The sequence below is a fragment of the Apodemus sylvaticus genome, chromosome 9 (assembly GCF_947179515.1).
Source record: "Apodemus sylvaticus chromosome 9, mApoSyl1.1, whole genome shotgun sequence".
NCBI classification, from domain to species: Eukaryota; Metazoa; Chordata; class Mammalia; order Rodentia; family Muridae; genus Apodemus; species Apodemus sylvaticus.
Window position 1 is genome coordinate 89,833,649 of NC_067480.1, and position 24,790 is coordinate 89,858,438.

General features: G+C 38.3%; 1 protein-coding gene across 1 annotated transcript in view; it reads right to left on the bottom strand.

Annotated features, from left to right (window-relative positions):
* The window catches only part of Pkhd1 (PKHD1 ciliary IPT domain containing fibrocystin/polyductin), a 463,409-nt gene that overhangs the window by 262,072 nt on the left and 176,547 nt on the right, over positions 1-24,790 (bottom strand). Inside the window, exons 37-42 of the mRNA XM_052192751.1 lie at positions 16,939-17,149; positions 16,385-16,542; positions 10,565-10,756; positions 7,337-7,462; positions 5,098-5,151; positions 4,241-4,371 (exon numbers count right to left, since the gene is read on the bottom strand). Of these exons, the coding sequence (XP_052048711.1) occupies positions 4,241-4,371; positions 5,098-5,151; positions 7,337-7,462; positions 10,565-10,756; positions 16,385-16,542; positions 16,939-17,149 (872 nt within the window). The remainder of the gene's footprint in view (positions 1-4,240; positions 4,372-5,097; positions 5,152-7,336; positions 7,463-10,564; positions 10,757-16,384; positions 16,543-16,938; positions 17,150-24,790) is intronic.

Sequence of the window (24,790 nt, forward strand, 5' to 3'; positions counted from 1 at the left end):
CCTTCATCATCACTGTCAGCACCAGTGTTCAGAAAGCATACATTTTGAACAAATGAGAATATTTATTGAATCAATCTTCCTCCATGCCATTAATATTTATGGAACATGTGAGTGATCACATACAAACACTCACCAAGTCCATTGAAAGTTGGAAGGGATATTGCATCTTTGATCCTATGTTAACCAGTAAGACTCACTTTTCTTATAAAAGAGCTACATCAGCAGCCAGGTCACGTTACTACCCAGCCCTTTCTCTCATGTCCAATTGGTTACTCTACAAAGAATTCATGAAGAAACCATATACTTATGCAAGCAGCCAGAGGCTTGCAGGGAACGGTTTAAGGCAAGCAGGGAATTTTGTGTGGAAATCAATTCTTTGCAGGAGTCAATGTGTTATGGACATTCAAGCAAGAGAAATCCCAGAGAGAAATTAACTACCCAAGTAAAGCCAGCTCCTTGGGGTGTATGCATCTGTAGTGATGAGAAGAAAAGGGGGCAGGAGAGTGACTTAACCCTTCAGGCAGCTGTTAAATATGTTTTACCTATTGAGTGTGCAGGGCCAGAGAACTGAGGTTGGATCCTTTAAAACAGAATTCCTTACAAAATTGATTAACAAACCAGAACAAATTCTCTCAAATCAGATGAGTGTCACCATCAGGTTCCTTTTCCTATGGACTCTCTTAAGTAACTCTGTGCTCACAGGAAGACTCCAACACCTATGTAAATATGGGACAGTCTGGAGCACTGGGAGGGAACTGTCTCCTGTTACCTGTGTGTAGTTTCCTCAACAGGAGGGAATGGGGAGAGTGGGTTCATGAATAATGTGTCTGATAAAAGGAATGGAAGTCAGATTACCAATTCCAGAGCTGTTGAGAGAAGACAGACGTAGCACAGACAGCAGAAGCTACAACGATGCATGGAGTCATGGCGACCAATGTGTTCTTAGAAATCAAGGCAATGTTTCGCATGGGAGTGTAGGAAGATGGCCAAGTACCTGCAGACTCCAACAAGATGCTACAAAAGCACTCACTAATGAGGGTACAGTGTGGACTTTCATTTTCAGAGAAATGGACTTTTATTAGACTTGGCTGCTGCCTGAGTAGGGAAAGAGCAGACAACTTAAAGATAGGAAAAAGAAAAGGAAATTACTCTGTACATGCAGAATTGAAGGTGAGTTCCAAAGGTGTCCAACTGGAAATGAAGATGAACTCTCTACACTGTGGCTAAGAATGTGATTGAAGATTCTGGGTTAGAACAAGGGAGGAATGACCAAAAAATCACAGACTATTGTTTAAACTTTAAAATACCTTCCTCAACAACCAAGTCAATGATTTCAAAGGCTAACTCCTATATGGAGGAGTGTGTGTATGTGTGTGTGTGTGTGTGTGTGTGTGTGTGTGTGTGTGTGTTTCTAGATTGAACACCCACACTGGAAAATTAGACAGTGTTCTTCAAGTCTCTGTGAGGGATTTACCTCATTTATTATGATTATACCAATGATATGTTCCTATTTTTATTTGCTTCATTGACCACAGATAGGTTATTGAGGGAAGCCAGGTAAAAGGAATGAAGGAAGATTCTGGAACTTCTTGTGAGTCTGAAATTATCTCCAAATTAAAAATTTCAAGGATCAGGCTATAGATCAGTGAGTTGAGTGTTTGTTTTGCAAGCATGAGGTCCTGCAATCAGATTTCTGGCACCCATATAGAGTGTGGCAGTGTACATCTGCAACTGCAATCCCAGGGGTCAGAGACAGACAGACAGGTGCTGAGCTCACTGGCCAGCATTCACACTAAATCAGTTAACTTTGAGTTCAGTGAGAGACTCCACATCAGAAACTACATGAATAAAATAAGGCAGAGAAGAAGAGAGGAAGAAAGTAGATGTTGAACCTCTGGCATCCCGAGGCATGAGCACGCAAATGCACACATATGTTTGTGCATATGTACATGTGCACATGTGCTCATGTATGCAAAGAACAAACCACAAGTATATAGGACCACAAAGTTTAAAATAAGAGGGTCAGCCCTAATTAATCACTGTAAGATAAGGGCAGATAAAGCTAGATAGAGTACATCCCCTTGAGAGACAATTCCTGACACAGTCACACAGTGGCACATGAAAGCCACCATCATGGGACTGGACCCTCCTTCACAGGGAAGAAATTTCAAAATGACTCTCTCCTGTACAAGAGAACTTTCTGTTGTACTGACTGTTGCTCTTTTGTTCTTGTTGAACTAAAAGCATAATTCTAGACTTCATTCTCCAAAGCACTTTGTGTCTCCTCCCACCTCCGTACTGGAAATGTGGCCATAAATACAAATCTGCCATTTGCTCAACAGCTCAAATGAGCTTCCTTGGCCCGAAGAACAAAAAGAATTTGCAGTGTTTCCACTTGGTAACCTATCCTTGGCTATCATCTATGTGCTTAAAAGGAAACATTCTAGATAAAAAATATGAAAGGCATAACATAAGATGAAATCTATGGCACAGCTGAAACGTTGGGATGAGCTTTATGGAACTGCACATCCACAGGGGTCCAACATCATCTATGTGCTGCCAGAGACGGAAGGATAAAGGAGCTGATCACTCACCCCTCCTCAAAAGATGAGGGGAACATATAACCCATTTTCTATCCTGTTTTCATATACATGTATATATGTATATTTGTATATTTGTACATATACACATAATATATATGTAAACATATACTTGTGAATATATTTAAATATATTTTATATATAAACACATACATATATTACAAATACAATATTTGGGTTTAATATAAATACACATAGTTGTTCTAAAAATGAATCCAACAAGGAAAAAAACCCCAAATATATAAAAATAAAAGGCATCTGAAAGCAGAGCAAGTGTGTGATTTCAGCTTCGTTTTTCTTTTGTTCACCAGCCAACTAGGTGATCTTTCTAGGTTGAATGCCCCTCCAAGAAGATTAGACTACCTTCTACACGTTCATGTGAGGAGTTTTTGCTCAATCAATATTATTACATCCATGTATTGTACCCAGATGGATATCATTGCACAGCCTCCATGTTCATGGAGAAGCCTTTCACCCAGCTTCTTCCAATATAGGCAATATAGTCTTTGTGACCTTCACTTTCCAGACGGGTCTTCTGGTACCCTGCATGGAACATGGGTCAGCTATTCTATGGCCATAAAATATACCTACTCAGGGAGGCAAAATTATTCCAGCCTCACAAAGGATAAGCTGTAGAAACTTTGTCTACATGCTTCTATGTAGATGAGATTGCATTACCCAGGGAAGTCTTTAAAAAACTCTCTAGGCCACAGAGCTGGCTTCCTGGCTGTGCAACAAGCCCAGTAGTGGCCAAAAAGTTAAGCACAACTCTTCTCGAGTTTGGTTTCTGACAGTCCATGAAATTTTGCCTCCTTTATCACTGGCCTATTAGCCAGCCCTATTAGGCACCTAAAATGGTGTGTAAGTGCTGTGCTTCGGAAAGACACAATTAAGAGTGGAAGGAGTCTTGAGCAAAGAACCACAACTTTTATTACGGGTTATTCAACCAAGGGTAATTAAGAGCAGCTTGTCCTGTGTGCTCCTCAGAAACTGGGCATAAATGTTGTGACACTGTAGCAGCAAAAGGATCTGTGGGGCATGCCTGCAAGATGCTCAGGGCAACACACTGGGAAAGTGTGGAACCTGCTGGAAATAAACTAAGGTATAAAATAATGAATAAGAGGAAAATAAAATGGCCTCCTGGTATTGTATTACAACTCCCCATTCACAAATTTGTGATTATTCAAAAAGAAAACGAAAAAATCACCAGGTAGCTAAAATTTCATAGCATTAAGTTGCCCTGAATAATGGAATTAAATTAAGATCATGCTTCTGAAACCTAATGTCTAGTATGACTCATTGTAAGACCCTCTTTTATTAAAAATATGGGCAGATAAATGATAGTCTAGAGGTGATTTAAATAGTAATTTGCATCAGAACCAAGAGATCCAAAACAAGATATTTCAGTCTCCTTAACAGAAAGGGATCAATGTACAACTCATTAAGATCCCTATAGGGGATCTTTTATAGGAATCCTGAGAACAATTCTTAAATTGCCCACTTGACACAAAATCATAAAGAGGTTGGATACATATCAAATTGAACAATTGAAACCAAATATTGTATGCTACTGTGAAATGCTGAAAGGGTTCCTCGTGCACTATCAGCTTAGATTCTCCCAGTGGAATCAAAGCTCTTACCTCGATCACATTGGTAGGACTGAAAGTGTAGATGCCAGCTGGTGCCAACATTTCAGAATTGGACAGTCCCTCAGCCCCAGAAACACTGATGATCACATTGTTTCTAATTGTACTTCTCTGTTCCCACCAACCTAATTTTAATAAAAGATAAATCAAATGCAAGTGATTCACAAACAATTAAACTGTATATAGCTCAATACTTTTCGACTGTTTATATAAACTATATTTCATATACATATATTACATCTTAAATATTATCATATACTACAAATATGGCACTGAAGATGACTCAATGTCTAAAAGAAATATACTATTCTGGAGAAAGACTAATGTTCAGTTCCTAGTACTCATATTGGACAGCTCACAACCTCCCATAATCTTCTTGAAACTCCAGCTTTGATAGTATCTAGCTCCCTCTTCTGGCCTCAGAGGCACCTACACTCATGTGTACAACACGATGCACATACATTCATACAATTAAAAATTGTTTTTAAAAATATATATCTTTGATGAGGGTTGAGAGATGCTCTGATCTGTGGGTACAGCAATAGGTCATTAGGAACCATTTTAGTGCTATATCAATTTAGCTAAACAAGTAAAGAAGGAAAACACACAAGTCTTCTCAAAGTTGAGTGGGATGGAATAGGATAGTTGAGAATAGAAAGGAATTGGGACATGAATAGGCTTCAAATATATTGCATGAAATTCTCAAAGAATTAATAAAATATTTACATATATTAGAAAATTTAGCATGATTAATTATTTACAACAATTAACAGTATGTCATGATTTCTGCCTATAAATTATGACAGTCATAGATGAACTACAATAGACTCAAAATAAGTTTACATATTTACCATTTGTCCTTCCAGTAACATTCTCACTAGTGGTAAACCTGTCCATGTAGGACCCTGAGAATAGAAGACCATATTGCTTTTGAATATTTGATGTCACTCAGGAAAGCAAGAGAAAAGACAACAATGTTATTCCTTGTTTGAATCGTTTTTATTTTATTTTTATCTATGAGGCAAAAAAGGTACCTTTTGTATGGATTATAAGTCTTAGCATCTTGTGGATCTCAAGTTTCCTTTAAAAAAATCATAGGAATAGATCTTCTATTTTAATTCTGAGATGGAGTCTAAGTGCACAACTTCATTGTCCAAACTTGAGAGATGGCCCTGGTTAAACTCAGTGAGCCCCAAAACCCAAAAGGCATGAATGCGAGTAAGAGATTTGGAGTATTTAAAAGGGAGGAGAGGAGGGAGGTAGTAGTAAGTGGAAACACCAGATAGCGTTTAATACATACATAGAATTGTCAAAGAATAAATTTAATCCAAATATAATAATGAACACACTGCTTCTGTCCAACCCAGCCTGGTTCTCAAATTGGCAACCAGCTAAATACAATGAGGCACTCAAATAATGAGAATGGATTAGAAGATCAGGAAATGCCCCAACCATGTGACACAAAAAAGTATTATTCATCAAGTGGGATCAATAGCATATGGACAGTGATACAAAACCCTTCATTGCTAGAATTTTATTTTATTTTATTTTTTTTATTTTATTTTATTTTATTTTATTTTATCTAAGATTGCCATTTAACGGTTCCAAGCTTATGATTGTTTTTAGGCATGATTAAGAACTTTATAGTGAATTAACTATTTTACTCACCTTGACTACAATAAAAGTCAATCAAGCCAATAATCCACTATAACCAAAGCTAAATTCTGCTACAAGGTTTTTTCTAATTGCATATTTGGTATCATTTTCTGCTCAGATCATGTTGTTAGGATGACATCATAAATGTTTATAGTCATAGACTCACTTTTATAGAAAAAGGCATAGCAACAGTCAAGACTACATCTGTTGGCATGGCTTCCCTGTGGCCACCATTCTCTAGTAAAAATATTTTTGTATACCTAATAATCTCATGGATCTACTCTTTGCCTTCAAGATGAAGTTTGTTTTAAGTAAGTTCACAGGATCACTGTTCCCTCACTAAACACCATCTCATTTGGGATTATAGCATTTACAGGTTTTTATCTCAAAATTTGTTCTTAAATGTAATATAGGCTCTCCACCTCCATCACATCACCGGGCTCACTTAAAATAAAACACTAATAAGTATAGTTCCATCCTTAGTTTTAGCAGAAATCTCTGGTTTGCTTTGTATATTCTGACATAACCAGAGATAGCTTATTGATTCCTTTCTTTTAGCAAACTGGCCTGCAAGGAGCTATCAATACAAATGCAAAAATGACAGTGTCTCCCGACATCCTGGTGGTGAAACAACATGAAACTGAGGGTCAAAAGTGTGACACGTAACTTTAGGTTGAGAAATGCTAACCTGGAGGTGTGAGGGAGAGAGAATGTTCCAGATGCATAACTGCCTTGAACAGACAGAGACTTGTGCAAAATCCATGTGGCCCATGAAAGTAGGAGCTTTGAAAAGAATGAACTAAAGTATCTCCTGTATCATGACAGTTCAGAGGAAGAGATGAAAAAGATCAAGATGAGTTTGCAGAAATCAGTCAGGGTGAAAATCACTGACAGACGATCTAGCTTTAGCCCAGCTAAAACTTTCAGCATGTTTTCTAGGAGTGACATGATGCCAAGTGAGACTTCTAATTATCTAAGGCTAATTCAAGTATCTGGTCATGAACGTAAAGGAACAAAAGTAGAAACCAGTGAGCAATGGTTAGTTCTGAAGCTCCAGCCTCAGCCCACCACCGAAGCACTTACATGCAAATTCAATTTTCAAATCTTTAGCCAACATAGTCCAAGCCCAAGCATCTGAGACCATGCATGGACTAAGAATTATGGGAAATTATGGCAGTAAATTCTAAATCCTCCCATTTGACATTTATTAACCTGACTTCAATTTTTAAATGATTCATTTCCTGTAGATAAAGTTTAGGAAGTCACTTGGTCGTGAGTAAATGTAAATTTGGGATTTTAAGCTAGGTCCTATTAGACAATACTCAGAAAAAAAATGATTTTATACATTTAAAATTCAGCAATTTGGGAGATGATTTATGAGAGACTGCCCATCCTACTCAAGAATATATACATTAACCAAGCAAATGTACTTACCCACCAGCAGAGCATGACCTACAATCTTATAGAATATATTACTGTCCACCTTCAGGCCCCAGGTCCTGTGCATGCTAAGTCCTCTACTGAAGGAACCCCTCACTGAACAGCTTTGGAGATAAGAACCTGAATAGGAAAGAGTATTGTGAACATTTTATTCACACCTCAGAGTCTCCTCTGATTCTGTTGACCACATTCAAATAAGATCTACCATCACGAGAATATATTTTTCCACAGAAAAGTGAAACAGTCATTTGGAAAAAAAGAAGCAAACAAATCAAGAAATTAGGCAACTAAAGCCAATAAATTGTAAAAATTAAACTCATTGAAATCTAAGACACAAATGCCAAGGGACAAAGCCACAGAGTTGTCAAGAACTCTACCTGTTCATTGCCCTGTGTCACAATATGGTAAAGCCGAGGCCAAAGGCCTCATATGATTTAACCTGGATTTTTAAAAACTACACCTATATGCAAAGTTGTGGCTGTTATTTCTTGGGCTGTAGATCAATATTTATGACTTTCAGCTGTTCTAGTTTAGTTTCTGTTGCTGTGGTAAACACCATGGCCAAAAGCAAATTGGCGGTAGAAGGATTTATTCATCTTATGGTTTACAGTCCAGCACTGAGCAATCCAAGGCAAAACTCTGAAGCAGAAGCCACTGAGGAAAGCTGTTCACTCACTCTCCCATCAGTTCATGCTTGGCTAGTTTTTCATACAGCCCATGCCCACCTGCCCAGACACAGTACGACCCACAGTGGGATGGGTCATAGTTAACAGAAATGCTACACAAATATAGCTGATCACCAACATTTATTTCTTGATGAGCCCAGGATATGTGTCATTACTTGGGGTAAATACAAAGATGAGGTATTGAGGCAGAGTTGTCACTTTCTTAAACATCAGTTCATTTCAGCCTTCCCCTCTATTGTTATGAACTAGTTCTTAGAACAATGTTAGGCACTGACAATACTTTGAATTAGGAATATCAGGCCAGCATGGAACCAGACTCTCATTGGCTGATGATCAGGACTGATCTTGATGGTTACACTTGGCAAAAAAGGAACTGCAAAGAAAGCATTGCCTCCATTAGACCCTGTGGATTTATTTGCAATGCACTGGCTTAATTGCTTCTGACTATTCTACAGTGAATGCTACCATTTACTGAGGCAAATGGTATATTTGTTACCCACTCTCACACTTCTTCAGAAGAACATGTAATGTAAATGTATATGATGCATGCGTATATGTATGTGTATGTGTATGTGTGTATGTGTACATATATATAACAAAACCTCATTCTTACATGTAACGTTGAAACTGAAACAAAAATATGTTCTGCCGTATGCATAGAAATAGGGCATTTGTATGAACTAAGTTCCAAACTGAGTTTACAATCTTGTTTTCTTTCTTATTTTTAAACAAACCAAATTTTAAAATTATCCAAAGCATAAAAAATAAACCTACTTTTGCTGTGGACAGTGTTCCTCTTTTAAGTTTATACAAACATACATGCTTTTGCCTGTTTTAACATAAACTGTTGTATAGTCTGTATCAAGATAATACATGAAAATAGGAGGAAGAAGAGCATATGATAGAATATGATGATAGGAGATGGGAAAGGGTCAAAGTATATTATATGCATGAATGAGATGCCATAATGAAATCCATTAATTAATTAATAAATTTGAATAAAACTGAAAGTTAGTCCATGTCAGTCAAGACATATTAGTTAACTTTATAATCCTATTATGACATTTATCATATGAGAACTATGTAATTGGTACAGTATCTTCCTAAGATAAATCACAGAAATAACCAGGTCTTAAATCATGTATAATTAAAACAGAAAACCAAAGTTAAAATGCTGGCTGATAGTTAACACCAAATATGTTTTATAAATACTGTAAAAAATATCAAAGACAAGTCATTTCTTTTTTAACTATCAGTTCAAGTTGTGTACCATTTTTCTTCTCAGTAACTGTTAGAAATTTTGAGTGTTTCTCAAAAAATAAAGAACAATAAAACACTCCTGAAAAATTTTAAAGCAGAACCTTAAATAAGGTTTCTGTTTCATATATTTTATGTCTGACCCTTTTGGACTTTTGAATATTCAATATACTATTGGATAGGTTTAAATCTTTATATCTATTCTTGAAAATAACTATTCCTAAACTTTCTTGCTATTGGGCAAGAAAAGCTTTTTAGAATATGTACCTAATTTGAGAATTAAAAAATAATATAAAAAATACATATCAGTATACTACCAATTTTATTCTAATAAATAATTCAGAGCATGCATGAATGTTATGTGTAGTATGTGTGTTTGTTTACATGTAGTATGTGTGTTTGTTTACATGTAGTATGCGTGTTTGTTTATGTGTAGTATGTGTGTTTGTGTGCCTGTAGTTTACATGTGGTAACTGTGCTATAGCTATGTGCACACTCCATTGATATCTTTATCTATCTTTTAAAAATGACAAGAAATTAACCTTAAAATCAAGTCAGCATTCATGTTAACTTGAAAATTTGTAAAGCTAAAAGAGAACAACTACAGTAAAACTAAAATCAGTGCTTATGTTAGAATTCTGATTTTTAGAGTCACATTTTAGGGAGAGTTTTGTCTGAGTGTGGTGACCCAGGTTAAAAGCTCTTAAAAAAATAAAATAAAATAAAACCTTCCCTTGTATGTATTCTCTTGGGAACAAAATCATGGGAGCTCTTTTCACAGCAGAATGGAGGAGGGTGGCTTTGGTTTCATTAATATTCATATCTAGTATACTGAGTCTTCATTTAAAGATGTAAGTATTGTATCTGTTTGACACTACTGTAAAATCTGTTTACACAAAGCTTTATGTTGACTATAGAGCAAAATCTTCCATTTCTGATAAGATTTTTTTTTAAAGAACACCAATAAATTAACCCTTTAATAATTGCTTCTTTCAGAAACACTGTCTACTGGGGGGGGGGTCCCAACCCTGAAACTCTATCAAAACATCTCCCCATCAGAACACACTGTGTGCCTGAATGGCTCCTAAGTCCTCATGCGCCCAAGTTGTTTTTGCAAGTAAACGTAGCATTGACTTTAATATGCTCCATGTGAGATTTACTTGGGAATCTAATCTGAAAACATGCATCCTATCCATCTTTTCAGCCCCACAGGTTACCATCACATGGTATCATTGACATAGACGAGAAAAACTGGCGCGGCCAATGCTGCTCCGCCTACCTCTCATAGCTCCCACCAGTGTGAGTGAGCTCAGATGCTTATGGAAGGCCTGTCCCAGGTCTTGGAACTGCACGCCCTTCAGCTTGACCAAGCTTGGCTCTTCTGGGAAGGACTGAATGATGACTCTGGCCCCCAGATCCATGGCTCCCAGCATCTTCTCACTCTTAGAATACAAACAGTGCTTCAGGTTACCTGAAACACATAACGATGCCCCGGTGGGAAAGAGAACATACTTCTAGACAAATCACTGTTTATAAGGCTCTATCTATATAAAGGACAAACCATCCAACCATCTTGTTACACTATGGATTTCTGTCTTCAGATTGTTTAAACAGATCAAATTCCAGGACATGATACTGGCCATTGCTCTATTATTTCCAGAAATGCCCCCCACCCAAACTCTCACCTTCATTACTATCAAAAGGGGGCAGATTACAGCCCACAAGGCCAGGTAAACTGGTGGAGAGCTCAATATAAAAGATAACCTATAGGAAAGGTGTAATAAAATGGTTCTTTCCTATTAGATATTTTGGTGGATATTTAAGCACTGAACGCTATCATAGTACCTTCTAGTCTTGAAGTGCCCCATGGTGTTTTCCCCTTGACTGCACTGTTGTGTGTTTGGGGATTTAGTAAGAGTGTTTCCAGTGAAATGGCAGAGGACTCCAGACAAGTTATTGAGAATCTTTGCCAAGCTGCTTACTTAGCTAACTTCCTACTAAGGAAACAACAACAACAAAACCACCTGTCCCTAATGTATAATTGTCATTGCTACACTGCTAAGAGAACAGCCCTCCAACTATTTTGTGCTGTCATGTGAAACTTAAAAATGGGAAAAATAGTCCCAAAATGGAGACATTTTCTTCAGAATTGAGTCAGTATCAGCCATGTTACTTCTGAGTCCACACTCAGAATAATCAAAGGTGACCTAATTTGGATATACTTATTGTTCTAATTTGCATTCTTTTGTTTGCTGTGATAAAAGCGATGTAAAAGAGCCATAAGATTGTTTCATTTTACCTTTCCTGGATACAGACCACCACTAAGGAAAGTCAGGGTAGGTACTCCAACACAGACCCATACTCAAAAGGCCGCTTATATTCACCCTTCTTATACAGCCCATACTCATCTACCCAGGGATGGTTCTGTCCACAGTGGGCTAAGCATTCCCACATCAATTTTCAGTCAAGAAAGTTTCTCAAAGGCATGACCAATGGTCGATCTAATAATACTGGCAATCCTTCAAAAGTCTTCCCAGGAGACTGAAGGTTTTATCACATTGACAACACTAACCAGCACACCTACATGCTCATCAGTATTGATAGACTCGGGTTAAATTCAACAGCACAGCAATGAACAAAAGAGGTAGCAATCAATCAAAGCAATGTGTCACTCTCTGATGAATTACAAAGTCTAATCCTTCAAAGAATTGATCTATAGGCAGTAAATGAAGAAATGCTGTGTATTTTGATTGTTTGTACATTTATTTTTTTTCTTTTTTTAACCAGATATTTTATTTGTTTACATTTCATATATTATCTCCTTTCCGGTTTCCCCTCTGGGAACCCCATATCCCATCCTCCCTTACCCTGCTCCAGTGAGGGTGCTCCCCCACCAACCTATGCCCTCCCACCTCACCACCCTAGCATTCCTCTATAGTGGGGCAGCAAGCCTTCACAGGACTAAGGGTCTCCCCTCCCATTGATGCCACATAAGTCCCCTTCAGCTCCTTCAGTCCTTCCCCTGACTCCTCTATTGGGGTCCCTGTGCTCAGTCCAATGGTTGGCTGCGAGCCTCTGCATCTGTGTTGGTCAGGATCTGGCAGAGCCTCTGAGGAGACAACTGTATCAGGCTCCTGTCAGCAAGCACTGCTTGGCATCAGCAACAGTGTCTGTATTTGGTGTCAGCATGTGGGATGGATCCCCAGGTGGGACAGTCTCTGGATAGCCTTTCCTTCAGTCTCTGTTCCACTCTTTGTCCCTGCATTTCCTTTAGACTGGAGCAATTCTGGGTGGTGGTCCCATCCCTCAACCGGAGAGCCATACCTAACCCTGGATACTGTCTCAACAGGTTGCCCCTTCCCATTGTGGGGTATTTCAGCTAATACCATCCCTGTGGGGTCTGGGAAGGCTCTTGCTTTCCTGGCACCTAGGACATTCTGGTTGCTACCCCCAGTTCTCATCCCCCATTGCTACACACCTCTGTTCAATTTTCTGACCCTCTGTACAGTACATCTCCTCCATCTCCTCCCATACCTGATTCTTCCCCTCTTTTCCCCCTCCCCTTCTCTCTTCCTCCCAAATCCCGCCCACCCTCCACTTCCCTTGATTGTGCTGCTCCTTCTTCTAATAGGACTGAAACATCCCCTCTTTGGTCTTCCTTCCTCTTGAGCTTCATGTGGTCCATGAATTGTATCGTGGGTGTTCCATGCTCTTTGCCTAATACCCACTTATCAGTGAGTACATACCATGTGTACTTTTTTTGTGACTGAGTTACCTCACTCAGGATGACATTTTCTAGATCCATCCATCTGCCTGTGAATTTTGTGAAGTCTTTTTGTTTGTTTTTTGTTTTTGTTGTTGTTGTTGTTGTTGTTTTCAAGACAGGATTTCTCTGTGTAGCCCTGACTGTCCTGGAACTCACTCTGTAGACCAGGCTGGCCTCGAACTCAGAAATCCGCCTGCCTCTGCCTCCCAGAGTGCTGGGATTACAGACATGCACCACCACCACCCAGCTGAAATCATTGTTTTTATTAGCTGAGTAGTATTCCACTGTCTAAATGTACCACATTTCCTGTATGCATTCCTCTGCTGAGGGACATCTGGGTTGCCTCCAGCCTCTGGGTATTATAAATATGGCTACTATGAACATAGTGGAGTACAAATCCCTATTACATGTTGGAGCACCTTCTGGATATATCTCCAGGAGTAGTATAGCTGGGTCCTCAGATAGCAGCACTATGTCCACTGGTTCTGAGGAACCACCATACTAATTTCCACAGTGGTTGCACCATCTTGTAATCCCACCAGCAATGCAGGAGTACTCCTCCTTCTCCACATCCTCACCAGCATCTGCTGCCACCTGAGTTTTTGATCTTAGCCATTCTGACTGGTATGAGATAGAATCTCAGGGTCATTTTGACTTGCATTTCCCTGATGACTAAGGATGTAATAGTAATTGTTGCTTCCTGTTATTTTTGTTGTTACAAGTGGAATTATGTTTTTGTGGCTATCTTCTTTTAGGTTTATTGAAAGAAGATTAATTTCTTGCTTTTTCTAAGGTGTAGTTTCCTTCCTTGTGTTGGAATTTTCCATCTATTACTCTTTGTAGGGCTGGATTTGTGGAAAGATATTGTGTAAATTTGGTTTTGTCATGGAATGTTTTGGTTTCTTCATCTATGGTAATTGAGACTTTTTCTGGGTACAGTAGCCTGGGTTGGCATTTGTTTTCTCTTAGGGTCTATATGTCATCTGCCCAGGATCTTCTAGCTTTCATGGTCTCTGGTGAGAAGTCTGGTATAATTCTGATAGTCTGCCTTTATATTTTTCTTGACCTTTTTCCCCTACTACTTTTAATATTCCTTTTGTTTTGTGCATTTGGTGTTTTGACTATTATATGATGGGAGAAATTTCCTTTCTGTTCAAATCTATATGGCATTCCATAGGCTTCTTGTATGTTCATGGGCATCTTTTCTTTAGGTTAGGGAAGCTTTCTTCTATAATTCTGTTGAAAATGTTTACTGGCACTTTAAGTTGGGAATCTTCACTCTCTTCTATACCTATTATTCTTAGGTTTGGTCTTCTCATTGTGTGCTGGATTTTCTGGATGTTTTGGGGTAGGAGCTTTTTGCATTTTGCATTTTCTTTGACTATTGTGTCAATGTTATCTATGGTATCTTCTGCACCTGAGATTCTCTCTTCTATCTCTTGTATTCTGTTGGTGATGCTTGCATCTATGACTCCTGATCTCTTTCCTAGGTTTTGTATGTCCAGGATTATCTCCCTTTGTTCTTTATTGTTTCTATTTGGATTTTTAGATCCTGGATGGTTTTGGTCAATTCCTTCACCTGTTTGGCTGTGTTTTCCTGTAATTCTTTAAGGGATTTTTGAGTTGCCTCTTTCAGGACTTCTAGCTGTCTACCTGTGTTTCCCTGTATTTTTTTAAGGGTGTTATGTATGTCCTTCTTAACATCCTCTATCATCATCATGAGATGTGATTTTAAATCAAAGTCTTGCTTTTCCTTGGGCTATCCAGGGCTTGCTGTGATAGAACTGGTTTCTGATGATGCCAAGTAGCCTTGGTTTCTGTTGCTTATGTTCTTGCACTTGCCTCTTGCCTTCTGGTTATCTATGGTAGTAGCTGGTCTTTCTGTCTCTAACTGTGGCTTTTCCCTCCTGTAAGCTTGTGTGTTAGCACTCCTGGAAGAGCAGCTCTCGCCTGGAGGAATTTGGTTATGGAGAGCTGTGGCACAGTGTCAGCTCCAGGGTGCAGATGGAAACCAGAAGGATCCTGTCCCCAGCTGTTCCTTGGTTCCTGTGTCCGGATGGCTCTGGGCGGGTCCCTCTTGGGCCAGGAATTTGAGCAGAGTTGGTGGGCTCACCTATGCTCCTTGGTTCCTATGTCCTGAGGGCTCTAGGGAAGTCCTTTGGAACAGAAGTGGTAGTCTTACCGATGCTCTCAGGTATGTCAGCACTCTTGGGAGACCAGCTCTCTCCTGTAGGGATTTGGGTATAGAGAGCTTGCCACAGGGCCAGTTCTGGGTTGAAGATGGAAATTGTAAGTGAAATGCTGTGTATTTATATCATTTGGTGAAAGTATGATCTCAGTTTGGCTGAAATGTGAAGGTAGATGTCAACTCTAGCTCACTTTTATCCCAATTCTTTTTTTCTTTTAGCAAATTACATATTTGTCAGTTGATGACTTTGAGTGAAAACAATTGAGGTCATGATCATTCTTTACTAAAAACAACCCCTTATGTCACAACACTATGTATAAACACACCTCAATGCATATATCTCTGAAATCTTTAACTCTAGCCTTGATATTTCTATCAGGATCCAGACACTGCCAGACATTTCCACTACATCGCTGGTCTGCCTTCTCAGTTTCAACATGTACAAAATTAAACTCCTGTTAGCCATCACCCTCCTACCCCCAAAACCTTCCCATCTTCCCATCACTGTAAACGCCCCATCATCCATCCAGAACTCATGCCTGGAAGTCATCCTTGACACCACACCATCCTGGACCAAAGTTGACAAATGATATCTTCCCAGCACGTGAAAGCCCTCATAATCTACAGCCTGGGAAACCAAAACATAACCTCCCAAACTAACCATCCCTGAAATAGATGTTTAATAGGCACATCAGTATGATTCAGTGCCTGCTATTCTACCAGAAGATGAATTGGCTCTTACACTCCTTTACCTAGAGTATGCGGTAGGTCGCTCAGAAAACAATCCTCCCCCCAAATCTAATCAATAAAAATGAACTGCCCAAGCTTAGGATTCTGGAATTATGGGGGTTTGGGGAGAATTTTAAGAGAAGCCTGGGATTAAAGAAAACATTATAGTATTCCAACTCTCTAGGTTTAATTCATTAACACAAGTTTTTCCCAGAACAAAGAATTATTTCCTTGGCTTTGTCTGTTTCTTTTACTTCTTGGAAGTTGGAGAAAGGATGAAGTGACAAGCTGCCAAGAGGAGTCTGAAAACTACAGAAAAAGACAGACACTCTTGAATTTTAATGAAGAAGGCCAACCACAGCCCTATGACATATTGACAGTCAGGGAGAACATGTATTCACTCTTTGTATTTCTACCTTCAGCAGCACTGGCCTCCTGGCATGAATCGAGGAACTTTACCCTCTCAAGAGTGAGATTTCCTTGGATGATAATGTTCCTGCTGAGGAGAGCCACTGTCGCCTTCAAAATATGATTCTCTCCAGCTACCCAGTTCTCTGTGAAGTTGTAGGAATATCTGAAAAAAAAAAGAATAAGATGCACTTGAGAACATCACTATACATCTTATTATAAATAGTAAACAGGTTCTTCTTTGGGATTATCTATGTTTTTAGGAACTCAAATACCCAAAAATGATCCATATATACATCTGTAAAACGCACCATGCATAGCAGTGGAAACTACTCACTCGCCACTTGCTAAGACAGAAATTCTAAGGTTCCACTAGAGAAAGCATTTAAGAAATCCTCATCTTCATAGCATTCATGCTTTATTTTATTATTTTCTTTTCCAGATTAATGCCCAGCATTGTTTAATTCTAATGTATCTCATCAAGAGATGAATGCCCAGAGTACAATTCACTAAAAATCTCATCCTTCTCCGGGTAAGCCTATCCACGCTGAAATCTGAGTACCTCAGTGGGTTCCTGAGATGGAGATCTGCATTGTGGACAGTTTCTATAATGACAACTTCTTCTGTTGCTTCAGCACCTTCTACAATCATCCCACTGATAATGACAGCTTCATCCCCAGGGTGCCAGTCCACAGCTTCCTCCAGAGCCAACACTGTGTCTCCGGCACGTGCAGCTGCTCGAAGATAGGTGACAGTAACTTCCGGAACTGAACCTAAAGTGCCCAAGAGAAAACTTGTTCACATACTTTGATTGTTAGTAAGGATATTATTTTATGAAAGGTGCTTGAAAAACCAACCAAGGACAGAAAAGTGCCATGAAAAACATAGGCACTGCCACCAGACAAAATTTACATGCAAGGCAATTGACATAGAGGCAATATGCAAAGCTGAGCTTCAGGTTTCTGTTCCATGGAGAGTAGCAGTACATAAACTTCCAGCATAGTGCTTAGGGCAACTTATGAGATGTTAGTTAATGAAGTATCTAGCTCAGATCTCACTGCAAAAAAAGGCACTAGCTACACATCTGTCCTATGGTTAGTGGTTCTGTCTCTGAGAGCCCCAAGGGTCCAGGTTAGTGAACTGTGGAATTCCTGTGGAATTCCTATCACCTTCAGGACCAGATATCCTTCCTTCTATTTTTCCATAAGAGTCCCCAGCTCCATCCACTATTTAGCAGTGTGTGTTTTTATCTGTCTGAGTCAGCTACTAGTTGGAGCCTCTCAGAGGACAACACGCTCCTGTCTGCAAGCATAACAGAGTATCATTAATAAATGTCAGGGTCTGGTGCTGTCCAGGGGTTGGGTCTCCCAAGCTGAGCCTGTTACTGGTTGGCCATTCTCTCAGTCTCTGCTTTATCCTCCATGCCTCATATGGGTCCCAATAACTAGAGCAAGATCTATGCTAAAAGCTGTTACTGGTATGTGGAATATGTTCTTTTAGCTATACTGCCTTGTCTTGCCTCAGTGAGAGACGATGCATTTAGCCTCATAGAGACTTGAAGTACAGTGATGCAGAAATACCCAGGGGGCCCACATGCTCAGAGGAGAAGGGGAGGGAAGATGGGAGAAAGATTGTGGGAGGGAGTAATCAGGAAGTGGTCAGTGAGAGAGATATAAAGTGAATAAATACAAAAATAAATTAATTAAATAAAATTTTTAAAAAAGAAAAGAATATTGAATTATGTCAAGTTTTACTTTTTCTTTCTCTGTATCACTTTGTGTTTGCAAAATGAGCTTTTATTTCACTCTTGTTTCCAATATGAAAAAGTAGGTATTTTATCCCAATATAGAAAGAAGTCCATCATTCACTGACAACATGAAAAGTTTAATCCCCACATACTGTAAGCAGACTAAAAGATTACTTTACAATAGTCACCCTAGGACTTTGTGTGTTAATTGATCATTCTAACTAAAGTTGGGTACATATGAGATGAGATTATCAAACTATTGAAGAAGGGAAACTTGTGACTCTTCATATCTTAGTGGGCACTGTACTCTGGCATAACCTCATCACACTCTGGACCCCAAGCACTTACGCCCTTAACTATCAAAGATTTAAGAATGCCATTCGATTCACCATTTGCACTGGTATTTTTCAGCAGAGGTCAAGGCAAATTTTTAAAGGCATTATGTGAAGCAATAGTTCAGAAAACACATTGCTTACTCCCGACTCCTTCCCCGTCTCCTCTGTACATCTCCTTCCTCCTTTGCAATAGATCATAATTTACCTTTAGCCCACAGCAAGTTGCTGTCCTCCCCTGCTGCACTGAAGTAAAGTAATAATACTTGAATTCCTAACTGCAGGGGTAGCCGACAATAAATCATTTTCAAATTATTTTAAACTTTCCTCTTTATTTATTTGTCTGTGTGTGCACAGACACTTGTACCAACCATGTTGTTCTAGGCTGAGAAAGGTCTTTGGGTTAATGATGTAATTTCTGAAGTTTACCAAGGCAATAATTTTATCTTAAGAAACATTTACAGAGTTCAAAATTTCTAATTATAGGGCAGGTGGAAATTAAGACATAAATCATCCCCAAAGAAAATAATTTTAATTTTATTCCTTGTTTGTACATCTTAACCCTTGGGAATAATAAAATGAAATAAAGTTTATTTATTTGTATATACATATGTGTGAATTTCTCTAACCTGTTCTTGATTAGCTACATAAAAAATACATATATGCTATGAACTATTGAAGACTGTGTATAAATGATAGTTGCCTGTATATTAAAGATGATTGTTACCATGTATCAAAAAGAATCAAAAATGAAGACAAGAAGCATAATTGTCAGCTAATCCTTCTTGTAAATAATAGCCAAGTCAAAATGAACAAAGAAACTCAGGGACTTTTAAAGTATATATTTAACTGTTAGCATAAGCTCATGTCCTTCCAAATACTGATGGTCTTTCAATGAAGCAAAATTATTTCGTACCTTATTTATTTTCTTTGCAAAAGTATCATTCTTTCTGTATATGATGAAGATATGAAACCTGAAGAGACTCTTGAGTTCCACCCTCCTACTTCGATATAGAGGAGATATTGAACTTTGCATGAGCTACAATCACTCTGACTCAAGATGTCAAGAGAATTCTAAGAAACAACTAAGCTAGACATTCTGCATAGGGCTCTTATGCTAACCACGTCTTGTAGCATGCTTTTAAAAAGAGATTTTGGTGAATCATTTTAACCCACTCTCATCTTTGTTAGTTCACCTGTAATTTATCTCTTCAGACCCCAGTAACAAAGGCCCAAATTACTTGTTTAACTCTCCAATTCTCTCCAAGTACACCCTACTACTCTATAGTTTCAGATTTAGAGGCTCTCAGAAGCATTTTATATCTGATGTTCTTCTATCTAGGATTCTCCTAAGACAGAATGCTGTATACTTTAGTGACTATTTTTGGCCATAAAGCAAGCCTCCAGGATTGCCTGGATACTCAAAATCTGTGTTGTAATTTGTCACAGCACCCTACCTCTCTTCTGTCTCACATTTGATACAACCACAACTTGGCCTTTGGTCCTGCAATTACTTGTCTGTATCACCTACTAAGCATGGCAGCAAAAGCAATACCTATTTTGTTCACTGTAACAACACCAAAGCCAATCACAGTGTCTGGGACATAATAGATGCTCATTTATATATATATATATAATGTGTTATATAATAACACATGGGGAAGCAAGTATCTCAAACATTGAATGTCTATTCAATTAGATTGTATTTGGTATCATGGCAATGGAGTATCTAAACTTTATTATGCATTAGAGTATTATGTATTAAATACCTTTGGGTTTGACGGGGGGGGGGGGGGGGGAGGGCGGGGAATGGAAGCTGATACCTTTGTACACTTATGGTCAGTAATCTCAGGGTAACTAAAAACAGAAGAGGTAGGGAGGAAATGGTACATCCTACCTTTCTGAATGGAAAACAAAGGCAAGGAAAGTCAAGCAAGTAAAAACTGGCATGAAAGATGTCTTGTGCTGAATGCAGTACACAAATTTGCCAGATGACGTACAGTCCAGCATGAGTACACCCATATAGCAGATGGGAGTGTGGGGAAAGCTGGTATGTTCTAAGAGCCAAAGGGGTCAGGCAATACAATTTTAGTTATTACTACTGAAGTAACTACAAACTGAGCAGATTCAAGAAGGCCTAGGGTAGCAGATACAGTTGGAAACCTATGACAAGTACCACGTGTGTCAGCATTAAATAATTTCTGTAGTTATTCAACAGGTAAACCTTACCTCCCCTTGTCATATCATGGATGCATGAATGTTGTGATTTTCATTTTGCCATGTTTGTGTGTATTAACATCATATACAGATAGAAAGCCAAAATTCTCCCACGACTTGATTTACATAGTAATGAGATAATCAGCTGTGAATTCTGAACATGGAACTTCTAAATGCAAGACCAAAGATTTAGAGAGGTAACACAATTCTCCACCTCCTACTGGAGCCATACACCAACTGGGTAAAATTAGCTTTAGTTCTCAAAACGCTGTGTACATTACTTTACAGAAGTTATTTGTGCAAGATTACTGGCTGACTGGTACTCCACACTTCAAACATGCATGGTTTTCTTCACTGAACCTTTAAACCCTACACTGAGTTGCTCCTGTGCTGTGCCACAAATCAAAGATTATGTAAAAATACAGCTTAGAAAGATTAGTGATTTATAAATATGCTTAAATGGCAAAGCCTGTAATCCAATACAATGTTTAACCACACTGGGCTTTCAACCTGGACCTGTTAAGCAACCAACTATTCATTTACCCCCACTGATGGCCTCTCATAATTGTACTTCCTACCAATTATTGTCCAAACAATCGACAATCTACTGCTATTCATCTGTAATTATGCAGCCACAGAGAACCACTTTTACCAAATGGGCATGGGAAGAAAGGAAACAATCTTCATGGGTTGACACACTTAAAACTCACTAATTGTCCCGTTTGTTTTATAGGACTTAAATTTTTATTCCAAGTGCAAAACTCACAAGACTTTTCAAAAAGAGATGGAAAAGAGGGAGAGAAAAGAATGAAAGAAGGAAGAAAGGAAGGGTAGGAAAGAAAGGAAAGAGGGAAGGAAGGAGGGTAGGAGGGAGGGAGGGAAGGAAGGAAAAAAGGAAAGAACAAAGAAAGGAAGGAAACAAGGAAGGGAGGGAGGAAAGAAGGGAGGGAGGGAGGGAGCAAGGGAAAAGGAAATGAAGAAAGGAAAACTAGGCAATAGATGATGGATATCTAGATAATACATAGATGATAGATGTAGATAATAGATGATAGATACATACATAGAAGATAGATAATCACTTAATAGAATAATATTCCTATCATAACAGAAATAGACAAAAATGATCATCTAGAAATGTTGTTCTCAATTATTCACAAGCTGCTTCTCCTAATTTCTATATGCATCTTCTCCATAGTAAAGTAGTGATGCTTCTGTTTTTCCCTTGTTGGTCTGCCACTGAGAAGACAAACTTAAAGCCAACAGTTTCATTTCCCTAATACTAAGTCCCAGTATAAGAAATACACAGATGAATATCAATGAGAGTTATGAAAAAACACACAATCTTGTTAACCTATGAATATAAAAAAGAGCAAGAAAGACATGTATTAATATGTCATAAAAGGTTATAAGTTATTCCATTATCTTTCTCAACCCTGTACTTGTACTCTGATTTTGTACATATCTGTCCTTTAAAATCTTGTATTTTTCACTAGAAAATGATTTATCAGAGTATGACTTTAGTGTGGACTGCTACATAGTGGTGAACTCCACCCTGATTCTTTTCTTCTGTGTTTCACGGCCTCATCTATCCAATCAGATCATTATTGATCTTTTTTGATTAAGGAATATGCCTTCTCCTGCATATGCACATGTGTTAGGATTGGGCCACCTGCAGACTGCCTTCTCTTTAACATCCTGTTTTCTGTTTCTAACTCTGTTCATTAACCTGTGAAGAGCCCCTTCCCTGCAAGCTCGTCTCCTAGACAACCTGATGACTGATACTCTGTTCTGTTCCTTATTCTTCAGCTTCTTGACCAGTTCCTTGCATTTTACTTCTGCATCTACCATCTTCAAAACAGTTCTAAGTTGAGGCATTAAAAAGACAAGAAGGGAAAGCACCTAGAGTTAGAAGAACTGTGCTGGGCAGAGTCTGGGCAGGATTTGGAACTCCTACTGAGACTGTTTTCTGATGGGACATCTTTTAGTAGATAAACTTAGAAGAATAAGGTTCTCCAATTTCTTCAGTTATATTCTCTTTATTGCCTATTTAAAAAAAGAATAATCTTGTTTAGAGGGCCAGACCTGGAGAAAAAGGGTTTAGGAAGAAATGGTGAAATCTGGTTGGTTTCTGTTAAGAATTCTAAAAGATGGATGACTGGATTCCTGGTCTGAGGAAGAAGGCTCCTTATCAAAGTGAAGAGATATGGCATGGAAGCAAAAAATCTGAAGTGTGGTCCAACGTGCCAAACTCTCATTTGACAAATATTTCAGGTCACACATGCCCTACAAGACATCAAAGTCAAACTTGTAATCTATTTTCTCCAACATTCAATACTTATCTGAAAGGATAATCAATATTAAAGCTGTCTAATGATAACTACATTAGTATTGTCACAGAAAACTTTTGAGGCTTGCAGTTCTTTTGAGATGCAATGGGAAAAGAAAAGAATTCAAAACAGTAAACAATATGAGAATCTAATAGATAAATGTGTACTGTTTCTTCTACAAAAAAGATTTTCTAAATACAATATCAATGACAGAAATCATACGGAAAAATATTCATAGGCTTGTTATTATAAATATCACAAAATTCCATAAAAATGCTGGAGTAAATAACAATATGGGAAAAAAAAACAATTGGTTCTTTATGTCTCTGTCAAGAGTATTACACAGGGAGATATAAGAATAATGTCCCACTTGGGATCCCCAAAGACCTCGAAAGGATTAAATTGAGGAGACTGTTTCAGAACTCAGAAGGCTTATCCTCTGTTTTTAGTACCAGAGCTGTATGTGAAGAAACCAGAAAGCGCCTCCTGTGGTTTGAATGCCCATGAAGAAGACAGAATAAACTTTAGTTACCTCTCCTTCCAGGCTCAAGTTTCACCGTTTCTAAAAAACAAAAGTAATAGTCCTAATCCAAACCTTCCTGCTTCCCAGAGCTGTGAGAGATAAATGAGAGGAAAGGGTGATAAACAGCTCTAATAACTACAAAGTGCCAACCTATAGGGAAAATAAAATTCCAAAAGATGCTGAATAATATACCCATTCCTTCCTTCCTTAAGAACAGGCTATTAAGAGTTGAGCTTTGATGATGCAAGTGGAAGAATGCTGTTTAAAGGATGATTCTGCCTTCGTAGACACCCATTCCCTTAATTAACCCGAGTCCCTTTTGATACTTAAAAAGGTAAGAGTGTACCAATATTAACCAGCCAATAAACTAAAAGAAAATTCTCCTGGAGAAAATGACAGCAGCCATGGACAGACTCTAAGTCAGACAGTGCATGAAAGCTAGAGTATACCTGTAGAATTTTTTCATGCGAACAATAAGAAGCCATAAAGAGTTTCAAACATCGGCATGATGGTGAACAAATTGTATTTTTAAAAGATCGCCTTGACTTGTCACTATTTTGTAGTTTTTCAAATTACAAGGACACATGCCAGACAATCTGAATTGAATATTTGTAATATCTAGGTGTGGCAACTACTAGGTGTAGTTACAGAATTTTGTGACTTTAATGCTATAAATTGCCAACTAGTAATAGACAGGGTGTGCAGCCATGAGCCGATTTAGGCTCAGGCTCACCTATGTTTTAACGTGAAGTTTGAATAAATTATCTTTGGAGATTGTTAACAAAAAAAAAAAAAAAGATTGCCTTGGCTCCGGGGTACAGAATGAACTACAGAGGTTATAACAATAGCAACTAAAAGATACATTAGCATGAAAATAAACTACAATGACAATAATTGAAGTGGACAGAATACAAATTCACAAGTTGTTCAACAATAAACAAGACTTAGTGCTGGCAAAATGGTAAAGAACGAGGTATTAATAATGGCAGCCAGAATTCTGACTGACAGAAAATATTAGCAACACTGTATCCATCTCAGATTAATAACGAAGCAATTTCACCAAATCAAATTGTAGCTGCATGACATGAATAAGAATATAAGCATGCATCGAATAGCTAGTTGCCGACTTCAGAAGTATTTTATATGTCTTATTGGCCTTCTCTCACATAATAGCCTTATGAAAACTATTTTAGCATCAGTTCTACACATGGAAACTGCAACACTCAGGAGGTGACTTTTTTGTGGTCCATCATCTACTTATGGATAGA